The sequence below is a fragment of the Trachypithecus francoisi genome, unplaced genomic scaffold (assembly GCF_009764315.1).
Source record: "Trachypithecus francoisi isolate TF-2019V2 unplaced genomic scaffold, Tfra_2.0 Lachesis_group15, whole genome shotgun sequence".
In the NCBI taxonomy this organism is placed as follows: Eukaryota; Metazoa; Chordata; class Mammalia; order Primates; family Cercopithecidae; genus Trachypithecus; species Trachypithecus francoisi.
The window spans coordinates 110,041,205-110,057,355 of NW_022681460.1; the positions used below are offsets into that span (position 1 = coordinate 110,041,205).

Consider the following 16,151-nt stretch of genomic DNA (forward strand, 5'->3'; position numbering starts at 1 on the left):
ACCAAGGGGATTAGGAGAGGGATTTGGGCCAGGAGCTCACAGGCGCTTAGAGAGAATTTGTGGAGGGGTCAGGGAGAGTGAGAAAGGGAAGTGTTTGTTTTTACAAGAAGAGCCATTTTGGGTTGCTCTGGGTTGAGAAGTTCAGTGGGACCCACGGGTGGCCGTGAATGACATGCAAGACGGCCCTCCACCCTCTCCCCACCGGGAACTTCGGTGACATCAGCAGCGTCTGTCAGTGCTCATGGAGCTGGTGCTGCATGTGCATGTGTCATTTGGGGAGTCAGAGTGACGTTCCACCTGCAATGCTGGCCTCCTGGAGAATGTGGGGGTCAACAAGGGCAGCTCATATTCCGGTTACACATCCAAATTGTGTTCCAAGACTATAGTTTCTTTTTTTTTTTCCTGAGACAGAGTTTCACTCTGTCACCCAGGCTAGAGTGTGATGGCACAATCTCAGCTCACTGCAACGTCCACCTCCCGGGTTCAAGCGATTCTCCTGCCTTAGCCTCCCAAGTAACTGGGATTACAGGCACATGCCACCATGCCTGGCTATTTTATTTTATTTTATTTTTGTATTTTTAGTAGAGACAGGGTTTCACCATGTTGGCCAGGCTGGTCTCGAACTCCTTACTTCAGTTGATCCACCTGCCTCGGCCTCCCAGAGTGCTGGGATTACAGGCGTGAGCCACCGTGCCCTGCCCAAGACCTACAGTTTATTTTGTATCAGTTCTGATACCACAGTGTGCATCAAAAATCTTGACTACTGACCTCAGAACCTTAGCACCTCCCCTTCCATCCAAACTAACTTGTAGCCCCTCCCCAGCACTCATGCTGCCCTCGTGTTCACCTGCCTTTTCCCTGCGGCTTCAATTTTGTTCTTTCTATTCCTTCCACCTGGAACATCATCCTCTCTCAACCCCTCCCAGATCCAGCCATAACTCAAGGTCTTTGTCCATACTGAAGCCATGTGAATGCGCGAAGGCACCCTAGACTTCAAATTTCAACATGTTCATCCTTTCCCCTGCACGAGTTAATGCAGCGGGTTGAACAGTGTACCTCCAAAATTCATGTCCAACCAGAATCTCAGAACATGATCTTATTTGGAAATAGGGTCTTTGTGGTTAAGGATTTAGGGTGAGGCCAGCCATGGTGGCTCACACCTCTAATCCCAGCACTTTGGGAGGCTGCTTGAGCTCAGGCGTTCAAGACCAGCCTGGGCAACATAGCAAGACCCCGTCTACTAAAAATACAAAACTTAGCTGGGCATGGTGGCGGGCACCTATAGTTCCAGCAACTCAGGAGGCTGAGATGGGAGGATCGCTTGAGTCCAGGAGGTGGACGCTGTGGTGAGCTGTGATCACACCACTGCACTCCCAGCCCCGCAACAGTGTCCTAATCATGGATAGAGTGAGACCCTGTCTCAAAAAAAAAAAAACACCTGATTTAGAGTGGGGCCTAAACGCCATGGCTAGTGTCCTTGCAGGAGGGGAGATTTGAGACTCAGAAGAGAGACAGACAGAGAAGAAACCCCTTTAAGGACAGAGGCAGAGATTGGGGTGATGCATCTACCCGCCAATGACACCCAGGATTGCCAGGGGCCACCTAAGGCTAGGACAGAGGCGTAGAATGAACCCCTCCCTAGAGCCTTCAGAGGGAGCGGGGCCCTGCCAACACCTCCCGAGTGGTTTTGGACTTGTGACCTCCCGAACTGTGAGACAATAAATTGTTGTTGTTTTCGGCCATGTAGTTTGTGCTAACTCATTACTGCAGCCCCAAGGAACAAATACAATTAGATCCTGTTAGGAGTCCCATTTCTCAGATGGGGAAACTGAGGTTCCAGACCCTGTGCTCCTCCCCAAGACACCAGCCGCCTCTCAGCAGAGCACCCCGTGCTTTACTGATTTTGCACGGGCTGCCGTTGGACAGGTGAGCACTTCATTTCGTGAGACCCTGTGTATCTTTCCTCTGCCCTGTCCTGCAGGGTTCCTGAGGCTGGGGACCAACAGCCCAGTTTGTCCTCCGCTGTATCCCCAGAAGCCTGGCACGCAGTGGACGCTCAGTGCTGCTTGGTGAGCGAATGAGTTGTCCAGAGAATGCAAACCTGGATGCTCTCCCCTTCCCGGCAGACGAGGGGAGCCTCCACACGACTGTAATCCCTGCCCAGGACCCAGCCTTTGTCGATCAGCTGCCCGCTGGCCCTGGTCCCTGGCTCCCGGGCGCCCGGCCGGGGCACCTTCTTCGCGTGGTACAGGCTGAACACCACGTCCCCTCGCAGGATGTCAAAGTCCCAGGTGATGACCGACTCCCCTTCCAGAATCTCCACAGCCACCTGCGTGGAGACAGGCGAGGTCTGAGAGTCACAGCTGAGACGGGAGAGCTGGGGTTGGGAAGACGGTGGCAGGAGGGACTGTGGGTGCCCCTGGGGTCTCCTTTCCCAGGCCACACGCTCGTCCCTTACAGGAAGGCCCTCCTCGCCTTCGTTTTCTCCTGAGACCTCACCTGCAACAGATCACTGGCATAAGAATCCTCATCTCGGCCAGGCTTGGTGGCTTACACCTGTAATCCCAACACTTTGGGAGGCCAAGGCAGGTGGATCACTTGAACTCAGGGGTTCGAGACCAGCCTGGCCAACATGGTGAAACCCCATCTCTACTAAAAATACAAAAAAAAAAAACACACAAAAAACAAAAAACAGCCAGGCGTGCTGGCTGGCTCCTGTAATCCCAGCTACTCGGGAGACTGAGGCAGGAGAATCATGTGAACCCGGGAGGAGAGAAAGAGAGAGAGGCCAGGTGCCGTGGCTCTCACCTATAATCCCAGCACTTTGGGAGGCCAAGGCAGGTGGATCACCTGAGGTCAGGACTTCAAGACCAGCCTGGTCAACATGGTGAAACCCCATCTATACTAAAAATACAAAAATTAGCTGGACACAGTGGCATGTGCCTGTAATTCCAGCTACTTGGGAGGCTGAGGCAGGAGAATCGCTTGAACCCGGGAGGTGGAGGTTGCAGTGAGCTGAGATCGTGCCATTGCACTCCAGCCTGGACAACAGGGCAAGAGTCCATCTCAAAAAAAAAAAAAGAATCCTCATCTCAAGCTGTGTTTTGGGGTCACCTGACCTAAGATGACAGAACCCCAGCCCAGTGGGCCCTCCCCGGCCAGGCCCAGGCACCTCATGGGGGGCTCCGCGGAGCACACTGGCTGAATGGTAGGTCTCGCTCCACTGCCACAGCTGGTCTGCGTGCTCCTGCTCCTCTTCCGTCATATAGAGGGACTTGGGGACCAGCCCTCCCTCGGGGACATTACACTGCAGGTCAGACATAAAGGGCAGCGGGTCAGGGCCAGTCGAGGTCTGGCTGGCCTGACCCACAGGAGGGTGCTGCGTGACCCCCAAAGCCAACCATAACAGCCACCTCTTACTGAGTGGGCTGTGGGCTTCCATGACCCCATTTAATCCCCAGGTCCACCCGTGCAGTGGAGACTATTATTCTTCCCGTTTCACAGAGGAAGGAATGGAGGCGTGGGCAAGTCACGCCACTTGCACACAGCAGAAAGTGAGTGCGCCAGGGCACAAACCCACGTTCGTCACAGCCCCATGCTCATGTCCCTTTACCCTGTGCTGGACTGACAGCCAGGCTGGGGGCCTCTGCACACCGCAGCCCATAGCAGCTGCCTCTCCCCCTCAGAAGCGGGGGTGGAGCCGCCACTGCACTGAAATCGACAGATTTCCCCAAACCAAAGGCCCCCTGGATGGGCAGGCCTTGGCAGACCCACCTGCCACCACCAAACAATGATTCCCTCCACCCCGTTTCACTTGTAGAAACACTGGGATTAGCAAGCAAGGCCACCGTTCAGTGTCCTTCCATAAGCCACTCTCAGATCTGCAGAACCGTTTGCTAAAAATAAGCCGTGTGTGCCACATATCACAAACAGAGAGAACAGGCAAGCCTGGAGAAATTCCTAGGAAAAGACTTTTTTAAAATCCAGCAAGGATGCAAGTTCAGTGTTTGGTATTTCTGTTAGAAACGAAGAAGGCCCGGGCCACTCGGGGCCATATGAGACGACGGGGTTGTGACCTAGGGTCACCCCAGCCTGTCATTTCATCTCCAGGGGAGGCAATAAAGGAGGCTTGGACAGTGCCTCCCTTGAAGGGGGATCCTGATCGTCGCAGGCTGTGGAACTGTGGGTTGCAGACTAGTCCCAGCTCCAGGGTCCAGAGCTGCAGAGACATTTGAGTCACCTCCCCTGCAGTAAGTGAGCAGGTAAACTTGTTGCTGCTTGGCAATGTCTTTGATGGGAATACAGAATGGATAAGCCTTTGACTGGCCTAGTCTTTAGGCTTCCAGAAACTTCTATCTCATTCACTATGTTTGAAGGACCCAAAGTAAGGCCCAACCTCAAAACAGCACCACCTCTCTTTGAAGCAGCTTCTAAAGCAAGCCCTGTGGCTGCTGAGAGCCAGCAAGACCCTCCCCAGGCAGAGCGCACATGCCGCACCCAGCCCCCTCCACCTCCCAGCCCCACTCCAGGAATCCCAGCCTCCCAGCCAGCTGTGACACCTCCTCGAGCCCAGCTCTGGCTGCGGATGTGGAAGCCTCACCACGCTCTCTCCCCCAAGGAAGTCAGGGATCACTTCTCTATCCAGATAGTCCACAAGGCCTCCGGGTCCCTGGTAGTTGCTGCCACTGTAGATGAGGAACTTCCGCCGGGTGTTCTCGTTGATGAAGGGGCTGATCTGAAACCAGGACATAAGGCAAGATGGATTTTTTTTTATGGAGATATAATTCCTACAACACAGAATTAATCATTGTAAAGCGGCCAGTTCAGTGGCTTTCAGTGCACTCACTACATTGTACAGCCAGCACCACTACCTAGACATGTTCATCACCCCAGAGGGAACCCCATTCCCACCTCACAGTCACTTCCCATCTCCCCTCCCCCAGCCCGGGGCGACCACCCATCTACGCTCTGTTTCTGTGGATTTGCCTATTCTGCGCGTTTTTTGTTTGTTTCTGTTTTGGAGACAGAGTCTCGCTCTGTCGCCTAGGCTGGAGTACAATGGCGCGATCTCAGCTCACTGCAACCTCCGCCTCCCAGGTTCAAGCGATTCTCCTGCCTCAGTCTCCTGAGTAGCTGGGATTACAGGCTCCCACCACCACGCCTGGCTCATTTTTGTATTTTGATTTTGTACTTTTGTATTTTCACCATGTTGGCCAGGCTGGTCTCTAACTCCTGAACTCAGGTGATCCGCCCACCTCAGCCTCCCAAAGTACTAGGATTACAGGTGTGAGCCACTGCACCCGTGCCTATTGTGTACATTTCATATAAAGGAGATTACACAGTACCTGGACTTCCCTGTCTGGCCCCTTTCACTGAGCATCATGTTTTCAAGGTCCCTCTGTGCTGCAGCATGGATCACTGCTTCCTTCCTTTTTTTTTTTTTTTTCTTTTTGAGATGGAGTCTCGCTCTGTTGCCCAGGTTGGAGTGCAGTGGCATGACCTCGGCTCACTGCAAGCTCCGCCTCCTGAGTTCATGCCATTCTCCTGTCTCAGGCTCCTGAGTAGCTGGGAGTACAGGCACCCGCCACTACGCCCCCCCCCTTTTTTTTTTTTTTTTTTGTATTTTTAGTAGATACGGGATTTCACCGTGTTAGTCAGGATGGTCTCGATCTCCTGACCTCGTGATCCACCCGCCTCGGCCTCCCAAAGTGCTGTGATTACAGGCATGAGCCACTGCGCCTGGCCGCTTCCTTCTTATGGATGAATGCTATTCCATTACATGGATAGAACAGTATTCCACAGTTTGTTTATTCCAGCTGGAATCCATTTTAACACTGAGCTCTAAGCCACATGTTGATAAAGAAGGAAGGAAGTGGGAGAGAGAGAAGGAAGAAAGGAGCCCTTGGCATGGCAGGAAACAGGCCAGTTCTACAGGGAATGTCACAAGCAAGAGATGGATGAGGAACCTACAATCCTCCCGTGTGGGGTCCTCTCCTGTCCCCAGCCCCACTGCATTCTGTGCTGGGCCCTCTCCTGTCCCCAGCCCCACTACCCTCTGTGCTGTGCTGGGCCCTCTCTTGTCCCCAGCCCCACTGCCCCCTGTGCTGTGCTGGGCCCCAGGAGGCTGAGGCTGACCCCCCAGTAGCTCCCCTGCCCCCACCCCCGGCCCAGCTTTCCCAGGATTCTACAAGGACATTCCCTCCTCTTGGGGGTGGCCAGGCTTACAGCAGTCACTGGTGCTCGGGGTCTCGCCTTCCCCTGCCCACACCTCTGCAAGGAACCCCTTCAGGACACCCCTCATTTGAACCATCTGGGTGAGGTCCACATCCAGCCAGGACCCCGGCCGATGCGCTCGCACTCCCAAAACCACCCTAAACAGCAGGTGAACTTAATTTTCCCGGAGATTAGGACAATTAGGGATAAAAAGCTTCAGAAGCAGCTCCTGCCTCCTAGCCTCACCTGAACAGAGCCTTGAAGCACCCACAAAAGCTAGACAACTTCCTGGCCTCCACCCTCCCCTGCTACTGAACCCTCCATGGGTCCGTACTGCCCCGGGACAAGGTCCCATCTTCACCACGGGCCCCTGTACATCTTCCAGCCTCCTCAGGTGCCATCATCCCTTTCACTCCTCTTTGCTCAGTCACCCTGGACTGTTTCTTCGATTCCTCCAAAACATTAAGCTCCATCCAGCCTCCAGGCCTTTGCCCACGCTGTGCAGCGGCCGGCTGCACCCTTCTCTTGTGTGTGTATGTGTGCACGAGCACACGTGCATGCACGTGTGTACCCACTGGGTTACAATATAAAGTATATTTCAGGTCAGGCTTAGTGGCTCACACCTATAATACGAACACTTTGGGAAGCCAAGGCAAGTGGGCCGCTTGAGCCCAGGAATTTGAGACCCACGCTAATGGGCATGGGGGTTCTTTCTGGGGCGACAGAAATGTTCTGGGATTGGCTAGTGGTGACGGTTGCTTAACTCACTGAATACACTAAAAACCACTGGGGTCTATACTTTAAAAGTGTCAGCTTTGTGCTTTGTTTCATCTCCAAAAAGTTATTAAATGAAACAGGAAAAGAGCAGAGCCGCTCGCAGAGGGGCCCCTTCCCTTCCCATCCCACCCACCCCTCCCCGGGGAAGGGCCTGGCCCAGGTTCCGGCTCTTACCAGCGTCCAGAGCACGGGGAAGACGCGGGGGGCTCGCACGATGAGCAGCCGACCCAGGGTCTCCGGGTAATTGTCCTCAACCACCTCAATCATCCGCAGCAGGGCCTTCACCCCTGGCCGCCACAGGTGCCGCATGTTGAGTCCCTCCAGGTCCAGCAGGCAGGTCCAGGAGCTGTGCAGAAACGGCCCCAGCTCCACTTGGCTCTGCGGCCTCCCAAGGCCACCAACACCCTCCCCATGGGGGATGAACAGGGAGGCTCTGAGAGTCAGGGCTGTGAGCAGAGCGGGGGCTTCTGCCCCAGTAGGGAGCTCATGGCGTGAAGAGGGTCAGAGTGTGGACTTCAGGGCTGAGCGCCCAAACTCAAGTCTCACCTCCACCCCTGAGAGCTCTGGGTCAGGGCCACAGACCCCCTTCCTCACAGGACAGTGGCAAAGGTAGTAACAGTCCCCATCTGAAACAACTGCTGTTAGGATCGAGTGAGATGGTGTATACAAAGCTGTCTGCAAGGACGCACACACCGCATTCCCTCAGTTAAAACTGGTTATGGGCCGGGCGCGGTGGCTCAAGCCTGTAATCCCAGCACTTTGGGAGGCCGAGTCGGGCGGATCACGAGGTCAGGAGATCGAGACCCTCCTGGCTAACACGGTGAAACCCCGTCTCTACTAAAAATACAAAAAACTAGCCGGGCGAGGTGGCGGGCGCCTGTGGTCCCAGCTACTCCGGAGGCTGAGGCAGGAGAATGGCGTGAACCCGGGAGGCGGAGCTTGCAGTGAGCTGAGATCCGGCCACTGCACTCCAGTCCGGGCGACAGAGCGAGACTCCGTCTCAAAAAAAAAAAAAAAGGCCGGGCACGGTGGCTCAAGCCTGTAATCCCAGCACTTTGGGAGGCCGAGACGGGCGGATCACGAGGTCAAGAGATCGAGACCCTCCTGGCTAACACGGTGAAACCCCGTCTCTACTAAAAATACAAAAAACTAGCCGGGCGAGGTGGCGGCGCCTGTAGTCCCAGCTACTCGGGAGGCTGAGGCAGGAGAATGGCGTAAACCTGGGAGGCGGAGCTTGCAGTGAGCTGAGTTCTGGCCACTGCACTCCAGTCCGGGCGACAGAGCGAGACTCCGCCTCAAAAAAAACAAAAACAAAAACAAAAACAAAAAAAAACTGGTTATCACAAGTGGCCATTTAGGCCTAGCATTCCACTATTGGAACGCTAAGCGTGTGGGAGTTATTTCTATCCTACTGTTCACCAAGCTCTGATGGCAAAAATTCAAAATATTGCAACCTCAGGCATAAATGAGTTAATTGTTGAAAAGATGCTAACTACTAACTAGAGCAGAGGTGCCGAGAACATGCACTCCACAGTCAGATGGCCAGGGTTCAAATCCCAGTTCTGCCACTTGCTGTGTGAGCTTGGTCAAGTCCTGAACCTCTCTGTGCCTCCGTTTCATTAGTACTCATTCATTAGGAAAATAACTGTTTGACTGCTGTGGCTAGTGTCTGGGAACCTTTCCCTCCCAGATTGTTTTCTTAAACCTGTACATACCTCTCCAAAGCATCCCTTCATGACACCCCCTCATTTGAGCCATCTGGGATGAATTATGCTTCCAGCCAGGACACTAATGGATTGATTCCCAGTCCCACCCCAACATACGTGTCCTTAGAAAATCTCTAGAGATAGGCGGGGTACGGTGGCTCACACCTGTAATCCTAGCACTTTAGGAGGCTGAGGCGGGTGGATCACAAGGTCAGGAGATCAAGACCATCCTGGCTAACTTGGTGAAACCCTGTCTCTACTAAAAATAGAAAAATTAGCCGGGCGTGGTGGCATGTGCCTGTAGTCCCAGCTACTTGGGAGGCTGAGGCAGGAGAATGGCGTGAACCTGGGAGGCGGAGATTGCAGTGAGCCGAGATTGTGCGACTGCACTCCAGTCTGGATGACAGAGACTGCGTCTCAAAAAAAAGAAAAAAAGAAAGAAAATCTCTGGAGACCAGCCTGGCCAACGTGGTGAAACCCCATCTCTACTAAAAATACAAAAATCAGCCAGGCGTGGCAGCGGGCACCTATAATCCCAGCTACTTGGGAGGCTGAGGCATGAGAATCACTTGAACCCAGGAGGTGGAGGTTGGAGTAAGCCTGGGTAACAGAATGAGACTCTTTAAAAAAAAAAAAAAAAAATCTCCAAACGGCAAAGGAATTTTAATTTTCACAAAGATCTGGATACTGGGGGCTGAAAAGCTGGAACAGCAGGTCCTGCCCGCCTGTGTCTCACAGGGCTGTTTAGGAGGAGGAACTAAATCAAGGTGCTTAGAAGCGCACCTGCTACACAGCAAGTGCAAGACCCATGTTCGCATTATTTTTAAACCGTTATTATTTTTGAGAATCAATTTTTAAAAGCCACTTTACAGGCCGGGAGCAGAAGCTGACGCCTATAATCCCAACACGTTGGAAACAAAAAAACAAAAATTAGCTAGGCATGGTGGTGCACACTTGTAGTCCCAGATACTTGGGAGTCTGAGGTGGGAGGATTGCTTGAGCCCAGCGGGTCAAGGCCGCAGTGAGCTGTGATTGCACCACTGCACTCCAGCTTGGGTGACATAGTGAGAGCCTGTCTCAAAAAAAAAAAAAAAAAAAAAGTCACTTTTACAGAAGAGGAAGCTGCTGCTCAGAAAGGTTTGGCGCCTTTGGGGGCGATGCCACCATAAGTACTGGCTCCAGGAAACAGCTCAGGAACAGAAATGTGGGGGAGTCAGAGGACAGTGGGTGCCTGCAGAGGACAGTGGGTTCCTGGATGTGCCATGACAGAGCCAAGGCAGAACTCGTGGTGGAGAGCTGATCTCAAAAAGCAAAGTCAAGGAGACTGTTGAGCAGAGTGGGAGGATAAAGTCTTCGAGCCGGAAGCCGGACAAGACCCCAGGCTCAAATCCAGCTCTGTCCTGACCGGTTCACAAGCTTCTGTGGGGGCCACCGTTCTGAGTCTCAGTTTCCTCATGCATAAGAAATGGGGATGCTTATGGGCCCTGCCTCAAGACCCAGAAGACCACTGTAGAAACTGGGGGAGAATGAAGGCCCTCACACGCTGCCTGGCATAGTACACACGCACGGTGCACCCCTCTTCATCCCCCGTCTTTGCTGTTTAGGGGGGATTTGTCCCTAGCCCAGGTTCTTGCCTGATGGGACGGCCCAGCTGCCTTGTGCTCCCCTCACACCGCTTCTGTCCTTCCTCATTGACGGAGAGAACCTGGAAGGGAGACAGTGCTCCTGAACACCCACCTCGCTGCTCCACCCCGTGCAGCCCTTCCCAGGCCCGGCCCCAGCCACAGGGTCCAGGAACGAGACCCCTGACTCACGTGCCGCAGCAGCACCTCCTCCCCAACAGCCTTCATCAAGCCTTTGGTGTCCATCTGGCCCAAGCGGAGGATGTAGAGGGGGCGGCCGTCTTTGTGGATGGGGCCGAGCAAAAAGAAAAGCCCATTATTTAAAGGACTGCTTACGAGGGGGCAGGTCACAGCTTCAGGTGAGGGCTTCACCTCCTCAGGCTGCAACCCGCCAAGGCCCAATCCAGCCTTCATTTACTAGCACCCTGCCTGCTTCCAAGAGGGGCTGACGCCACTTATTATGAAAGGCAGAAAAACAGAAGTGTTACAAGGAGGATAAGGGCCAGTGCAGTGACTCACACCTATAACCCCAGCATTTTGGGGGGCTGAGGCAGGAGGATTGCTTGAACTCAGGAGTTTGAGACCAGCCTGGGCAACATAGTGAGATCCCTTCTCTACAAAAGATTTTCATTTATTTATTTGTTTATTTATTTAAGACAGAGTCTTGCTCTGTCGCCCAGACCGGAGTGCAGTGGTGCGATCTCGGCTCACTGCAACTTCCGCCTCCAAAGAAAAGCCCAAAAATGCAAGGTTCAAGTGATTCTCCTACCTCAGCCTTCTGAGTAGTTGGGATTACATGCGCCCACCACCACACCTGACTAATTTTTGTATTTTTAGTAGAGATGAGGTTTCACCATCTTGGCCAGGCTGGTCTCAAACTCCTGACATCAGGTGATCCACCCACCTCAGCCTCCCAAAGTGTTGGGATCACAGGCATGAGCCACCGCACCCGACCCCATAATACTTTTTGTCAACCAATCAATACATAACCTTGTTTTATGTGGGGTTTTTTGTTTGTTGGTTGGTTGATTTGTTGGTTTTTGAGACACTCTCACTGTATCACACAGGCTGGAGTTCAGTGGAGCAATCTAAGCTCCCTGCAACCTCTGCCTCCCAGGTTCAAGCAATTCTCACACCTTGGCCTCCCGAGTAGCTGGGACTACAGGCATGCACCACCACACTTAGCTAATTTTTTGTATTTTTAGTAGAGACAGGGTTTCACCATGTTGGCCAGGCTGGTCTCGACCCCCTGGCTTCAAGTGATCTGCCACCTTGGCCTTCCAAAGTGCTGGGATTACAGACATGAGCCCACCGTGCCTGGCCTCTTTGTTCTTTGAGACAGGGTCTCACTCTGTCACCCAGGCTGGAGTGCAGTGGCATGATCTCGACTCACTGCAGCCTCAACCTCCCTGACTTAAACAATCCTCCTGCCTCAGCCTCCTGAGTAACTGGGACCACAGACATGCAGCACCATGCCCAGATAATTTTTTTGTATTTTTTGTGGAGATGTGGGTTGGGGGGGGTGGGGGGGAGCTCACTATGTTATCCAGGCTGGTCTCGAACTCCTGGGCTTAAGAGATCCTCCAGCTTTGGCCTCCCAAAGAGCTGTGATTACAGGTGTGAACCACTGCACCCAGCTTCTGTTTCTATTTAAGGACACTTGAATGTATGTTGCTGATCTATCAGCGTTGAACTCACGGCCAGCAGCCCTGTCGCTGGTGCCTATCTGAAGCTAGTGGAGCACTCTGGGTGTTTTCTGCATGGAGCACGTAGCCACTTGCTCATCCTCAGGTAAAGCTAGGGGTACTTCTGCACTACATGAGGGGGCATTTTAAACAGCAAAGTCACCAAAGAAAAGCCCAAAAATATAAGAATGTGGCATTAAATAGGCCACAAGAAGGACACTGTTTAGGGTATGAGAACTGAAACAAGAAGGCAGGAGCCGCGTCGTTCAACTTCAGCAGACAACGTGTGTGACAAGTGACTCCAATACTTTGCCACGCTGAATATGTCTGAGCATGACTGAAAAAGTTCTGTGAATACTGATTTGGGGGTTACAAGTAAATTTCAGCAATAAGGGGAGTTCATAAATATGGATTCCATAAATAAGGAAGATTGATCGTGCATTAACAGAAACCATGCCAGCCGGTTCTTTAGGAGAGTCAAGCGTTTACCCTACTTGATATAGAGGAATGTGTTGATAAAGGACATTGGAAAGTGTGGTAGGCACAGGTTTCAGTGGCAATTTAAATTAAAAATCCAGAAACTATATTTGTAATGGGTTGAATCATGTCCCCAAAACTCATATCCATGGGGACATTAAAATGTGACCCATGCCTGGGTGCAGTGGCTCACTCCTATAATCTCAACACTTTAGGAGGCCAAGGCGGGCGGATCACTTGAGGTCAGGAGTTCCAAGACCAGCCTGGCCAACATGGTGAAACCCCATCTCTACTAAACGCACAAAAATCAGCCAAGCATGGTAGTGCGCACCTGTAGTCCCACCTACTCAGGAGGCTGAGGCAGGAGAATGGCTTCAACCCCGGGGGGCAGAGTTGCAGTGAGCTGAGATCAAGCCATTGCACTCCAGCCTGGGTGACAGACACAGACTCTGTCTCAAAAAAAGAAAAAAAAAGGGACTCTGCTTGGAAATAGAGTCTGCGCAGGTGTAATCCGTTAAGGATCTCAAGATAAAATCACATGGATTTGGGGTTAGCCCTAAATCCAATGTCCTAGGGTCCTTATGAGAAGAGCTGTGGACACAGAGACACAGAGGGGAAGGCCATGGGAAGAGAGAGGCAGAGACTGGAGTGAAGCTGCCACCAGCCGAGGAACACCTGAGGCCACCAGAAGCTGGAAAAAGCAGGGAAGGATTCTCCTCTAGAAATTTCAGAGGGAGCACAGCCCTGCTGATACCTCCATTCCAGGCTTCTGGCCTCGAGAACTGTAAAAGAACACATTTCTACTGTTTTAAGCCACCAAGTTTGTGTTAATTTGCTACAGCTGCCCTTGGAAACATACAAAATTTTTGCACCTGTTACGTATACAATCGCAATTATTGTGAGTATTGGTGGGCTCACTCAGCCCAGGGGAGAAACGTCTCTTCCTCAAGCCCCAGAGCTTTCCAGCTCTGATACTTCCTGGCTAGGTTATCACTTCAAAGCATTTCTAGATGCCTGGAAGAGTCAAAAGGAAAAATAATAAGATGTTAGCATGACGCATGGCGTTTAAAGTGCGTTTGGGCCAAGTGCGGTGGCTCATGCCTATAATCCCAACACTTTGGGAGGCTGAGGCAGGCACATCACTTGAGATCAGAAGTTTAGGACCAGCCTGGCCAACATGGTGAAACCCGCCTCGACTAAAAATACAAAAAAATTAGTCAGGTGTGGTAGCAGGTGCCTGTAATCCCAGCTGCTGGGGAGGCCGAGGCAGGAGAATCACTTGAACCCGAGAAGCGGAGGTTGCAGTGAGGCTAGATGGCACCACTGCACTCCAGCCTGGGTGACAGAGTGAGACTCCATCTCAAAATAATAAATAAATAAAGTAAGTGCATTTGGCAGTGCCCAAAGTATGCCCTATACATGACGTGGGTGGAGGCACGCACCTATGTCCTGGTAATGCCAGCCCCCTGCATAGAACTCCTCCAGCAGGGCAGGGGGTTGCCAGGTCTGAAGGAGGAGATCCACCTGGTGCTGCTTCCGCCAACTCAAGGACTGGCACAGCATTTCCCGGGCCTTGTCCAGGTGGAAGTCACGCGCCCGCAGGAACCGAAGGATATGCTCGTCTTTGGGAATCTGAGAGACAAAGAAGTAAAAAGCCCACAGAACAGTATGCCCTGACCCAGCAGATAAAATTGCAGAACCAGCTGGGGCAACATGGTGAGACCCCATCTCTACAAAAAGTACAGAAATTAGCCGGGTGTGGTGGTGCACGCCTGTAATCCCAGCTACTCAGGAGGCTAAGGCAGGAGAATCGCTTGAACCCAGAAGGCAAAGGCTGCAGTGAGGATCACACACTGCACTCCAGCCTGGGTGAGAGTGAGACTTTGTCTCAAATAAATACATAAATAAATAAGCAAGAGATAATGTGTCAGCATTATCCTCTCGCCTTCTCATCACACTTCATTTCGCCTTTCCTTCGCACACATGGAGGCTGAGTACCAGTCCTTGCCCTTTCATCCGCTGCTCCAGGGTCCTCCTGCACCCACCTTGCCTTTGTGGGTCTCCTGTAACCAGTGCCGAAGCTGGATCAGGCAGCTCTCCTGCATGGCCGTGAGGTGGCCCAGGCACCTCTCAATGTAGTCCGCGTCCAACTTGTCCCCTTGGAGAAGAAGGGGGAACTTCAGGACAAGAGGGAGACGCCGCGTCTCTTTACCAAGTGGTCTGTCTGTCATTCCTTACTGGCTGCCTCACTGACCCTAAAATGTGGTTCCAAGCCAGGCTGAGTCCCCACCCCAGACAGCAGCTGCAGGGACTCTGAATGCATTCATTTCTCCAGCCCACATCCAAGGGCATTCTGAAAACACATCATCGGGCAAACCTCGGTCTCACTGTGAGACGGGATTTCTCCTCTTTGACGCTGGGAACTGAAGACAATTCCCACCCTCTGGGGGTGTTCTAAGGACTCTTCATAATATGGCTCACATGCGCTGCATGCTCAGAAGCCACCTGGTCTCAGTGAGCTCCCCCCACATCCCTGTGAGGCAGGCGTCACTATTATCCCCACTTTAGAGAAGATAAAACTGCCTGGCGTGGTGGCTCACGTCTGCAGTCCCAACACTTAGGGAGTCTAAGGCAGATGGATCACTTGAGGTCAGGATTTTGGGACCAGCCTGGCCAACATGGTGAAACCCGGCCTCTATTAAAATACAAAAATGAGCCAGGTGTGGTGGCACACACTTGTAATCCCAGCTACTCAGGAGGCTGAGTCAGGAGAATCGCTTGAAGATGGGACATGGAGGTTGCAGTGAGCCAAGATTGCACCACTGCACCCCAGCCCGGGCAACAGAGTGAGACTTCGTCTTTAAAAAGAAAAAAAAAAGGCCGGGCGCGGTGGCTCAAGCCTGTAATCCCAGCACTTTGGGAGGCCGAGACGGGCGGATCACGAGGTCAGGAGATCGAGACCATCCTGGCTAATACGGTGAAACCCTGTCTCTACTTAAAAAATACCAAAAACTAGCCGGGCGACGAGGCGGGCGCCTGTAGTCCCAGCTACTCGGGAGGCTGAGGCAGGAGAATGGCGTAAACCCGGGAGGCGGAGCTTGCAGTGAGCTGAGATCCGGCCACTGCACTCCAGCCTGGGTGGCAGAGCAAGACTCCGTCTCAAAAAAAAAAAAAAAAAAAAAAAGAAAAAAAAAAAAAGAGGGAGAGAGAGATAGAGAAAGAGAGAGAAGATAAAACTGAGGCCTACATGGCACATGTATACATACGTAACAAACCTGCACGTTGCGCACATGTGCCCTAGAACTTAAAGTATAATAAAAAAAATAAGAAAATGTAACATAAAACACTTTTTAAAAAATGGCAATATACCTAAAACAAACAAACAAACAAACAGGCCTAGAGAGGTGGAGGAACTCGAATGAGTAAATGCATGCTGTGTGCCCAGCATAAAGGAGGTGGTCGGTCGATAAACGCCAGTTCTCTTTGCTTTCCGCCTGCCCAGGTCCCCTTGTGGGGTTTTGACAGACAGCAGCTTTTGGCAGAGCCTGGACCTTGCAACACAGCCATGCTGTCTCTTTAGCAGCCTGGGAACCACAGGGAACATTCCCACTTGTCCCCCACAATTGGGCGGTTGCAGTCGGAACGTTGCCAGTGTGCAGGGGCCAGGCCCC

At 52.5% G+C, this 16,151-nt stretch overlaps 1 protein-coding gene across 1 annotated transcript in view; it reads right to left on the reverse strand.

Moving 5' to 3' along the window:
* Nucleotides 1-16,151, reverse strand: part of SEC14L5 (SEC14 like lipid binding 5) — a 64,236-nt gene that overhangs the window by 8,698 nt on the left and 39,387 nt on the right. The window contains exons 7-14 of the mRNA XM_033235823.1: nt 14,526-14,638; nt 13,923-14,112; nt 10,511-10,599; nt 10,331-10,401; nt 7,165-7,336; nt 4,601-4,735; nt 3,173-3,307; nt 2,102-2,329 (exon numbers count right to left, since the gene is read on the reverse strand). Coding sequence (XP_033091714.1) covers nt 2,102-2,329; nt 3,173-3,307; nt 4,601-4,735; nt 7,165-7,336; nt 10,331-10,401; nt 10,511-10,599; nt 13,923-14,112; nt 14,526-14,638 — 1,133 coding nt within the window. The remainder of the gene's footprint in view (nt 1-2,101; nt 2,330-3,172; nt 3,308-4,600; nt 4,736-7,164; nt 7,337-10,330; nt 10,402-10,510; nt 10,600-13,922; nt 14,113-14,525; nt 14,639-16,151) is intronic.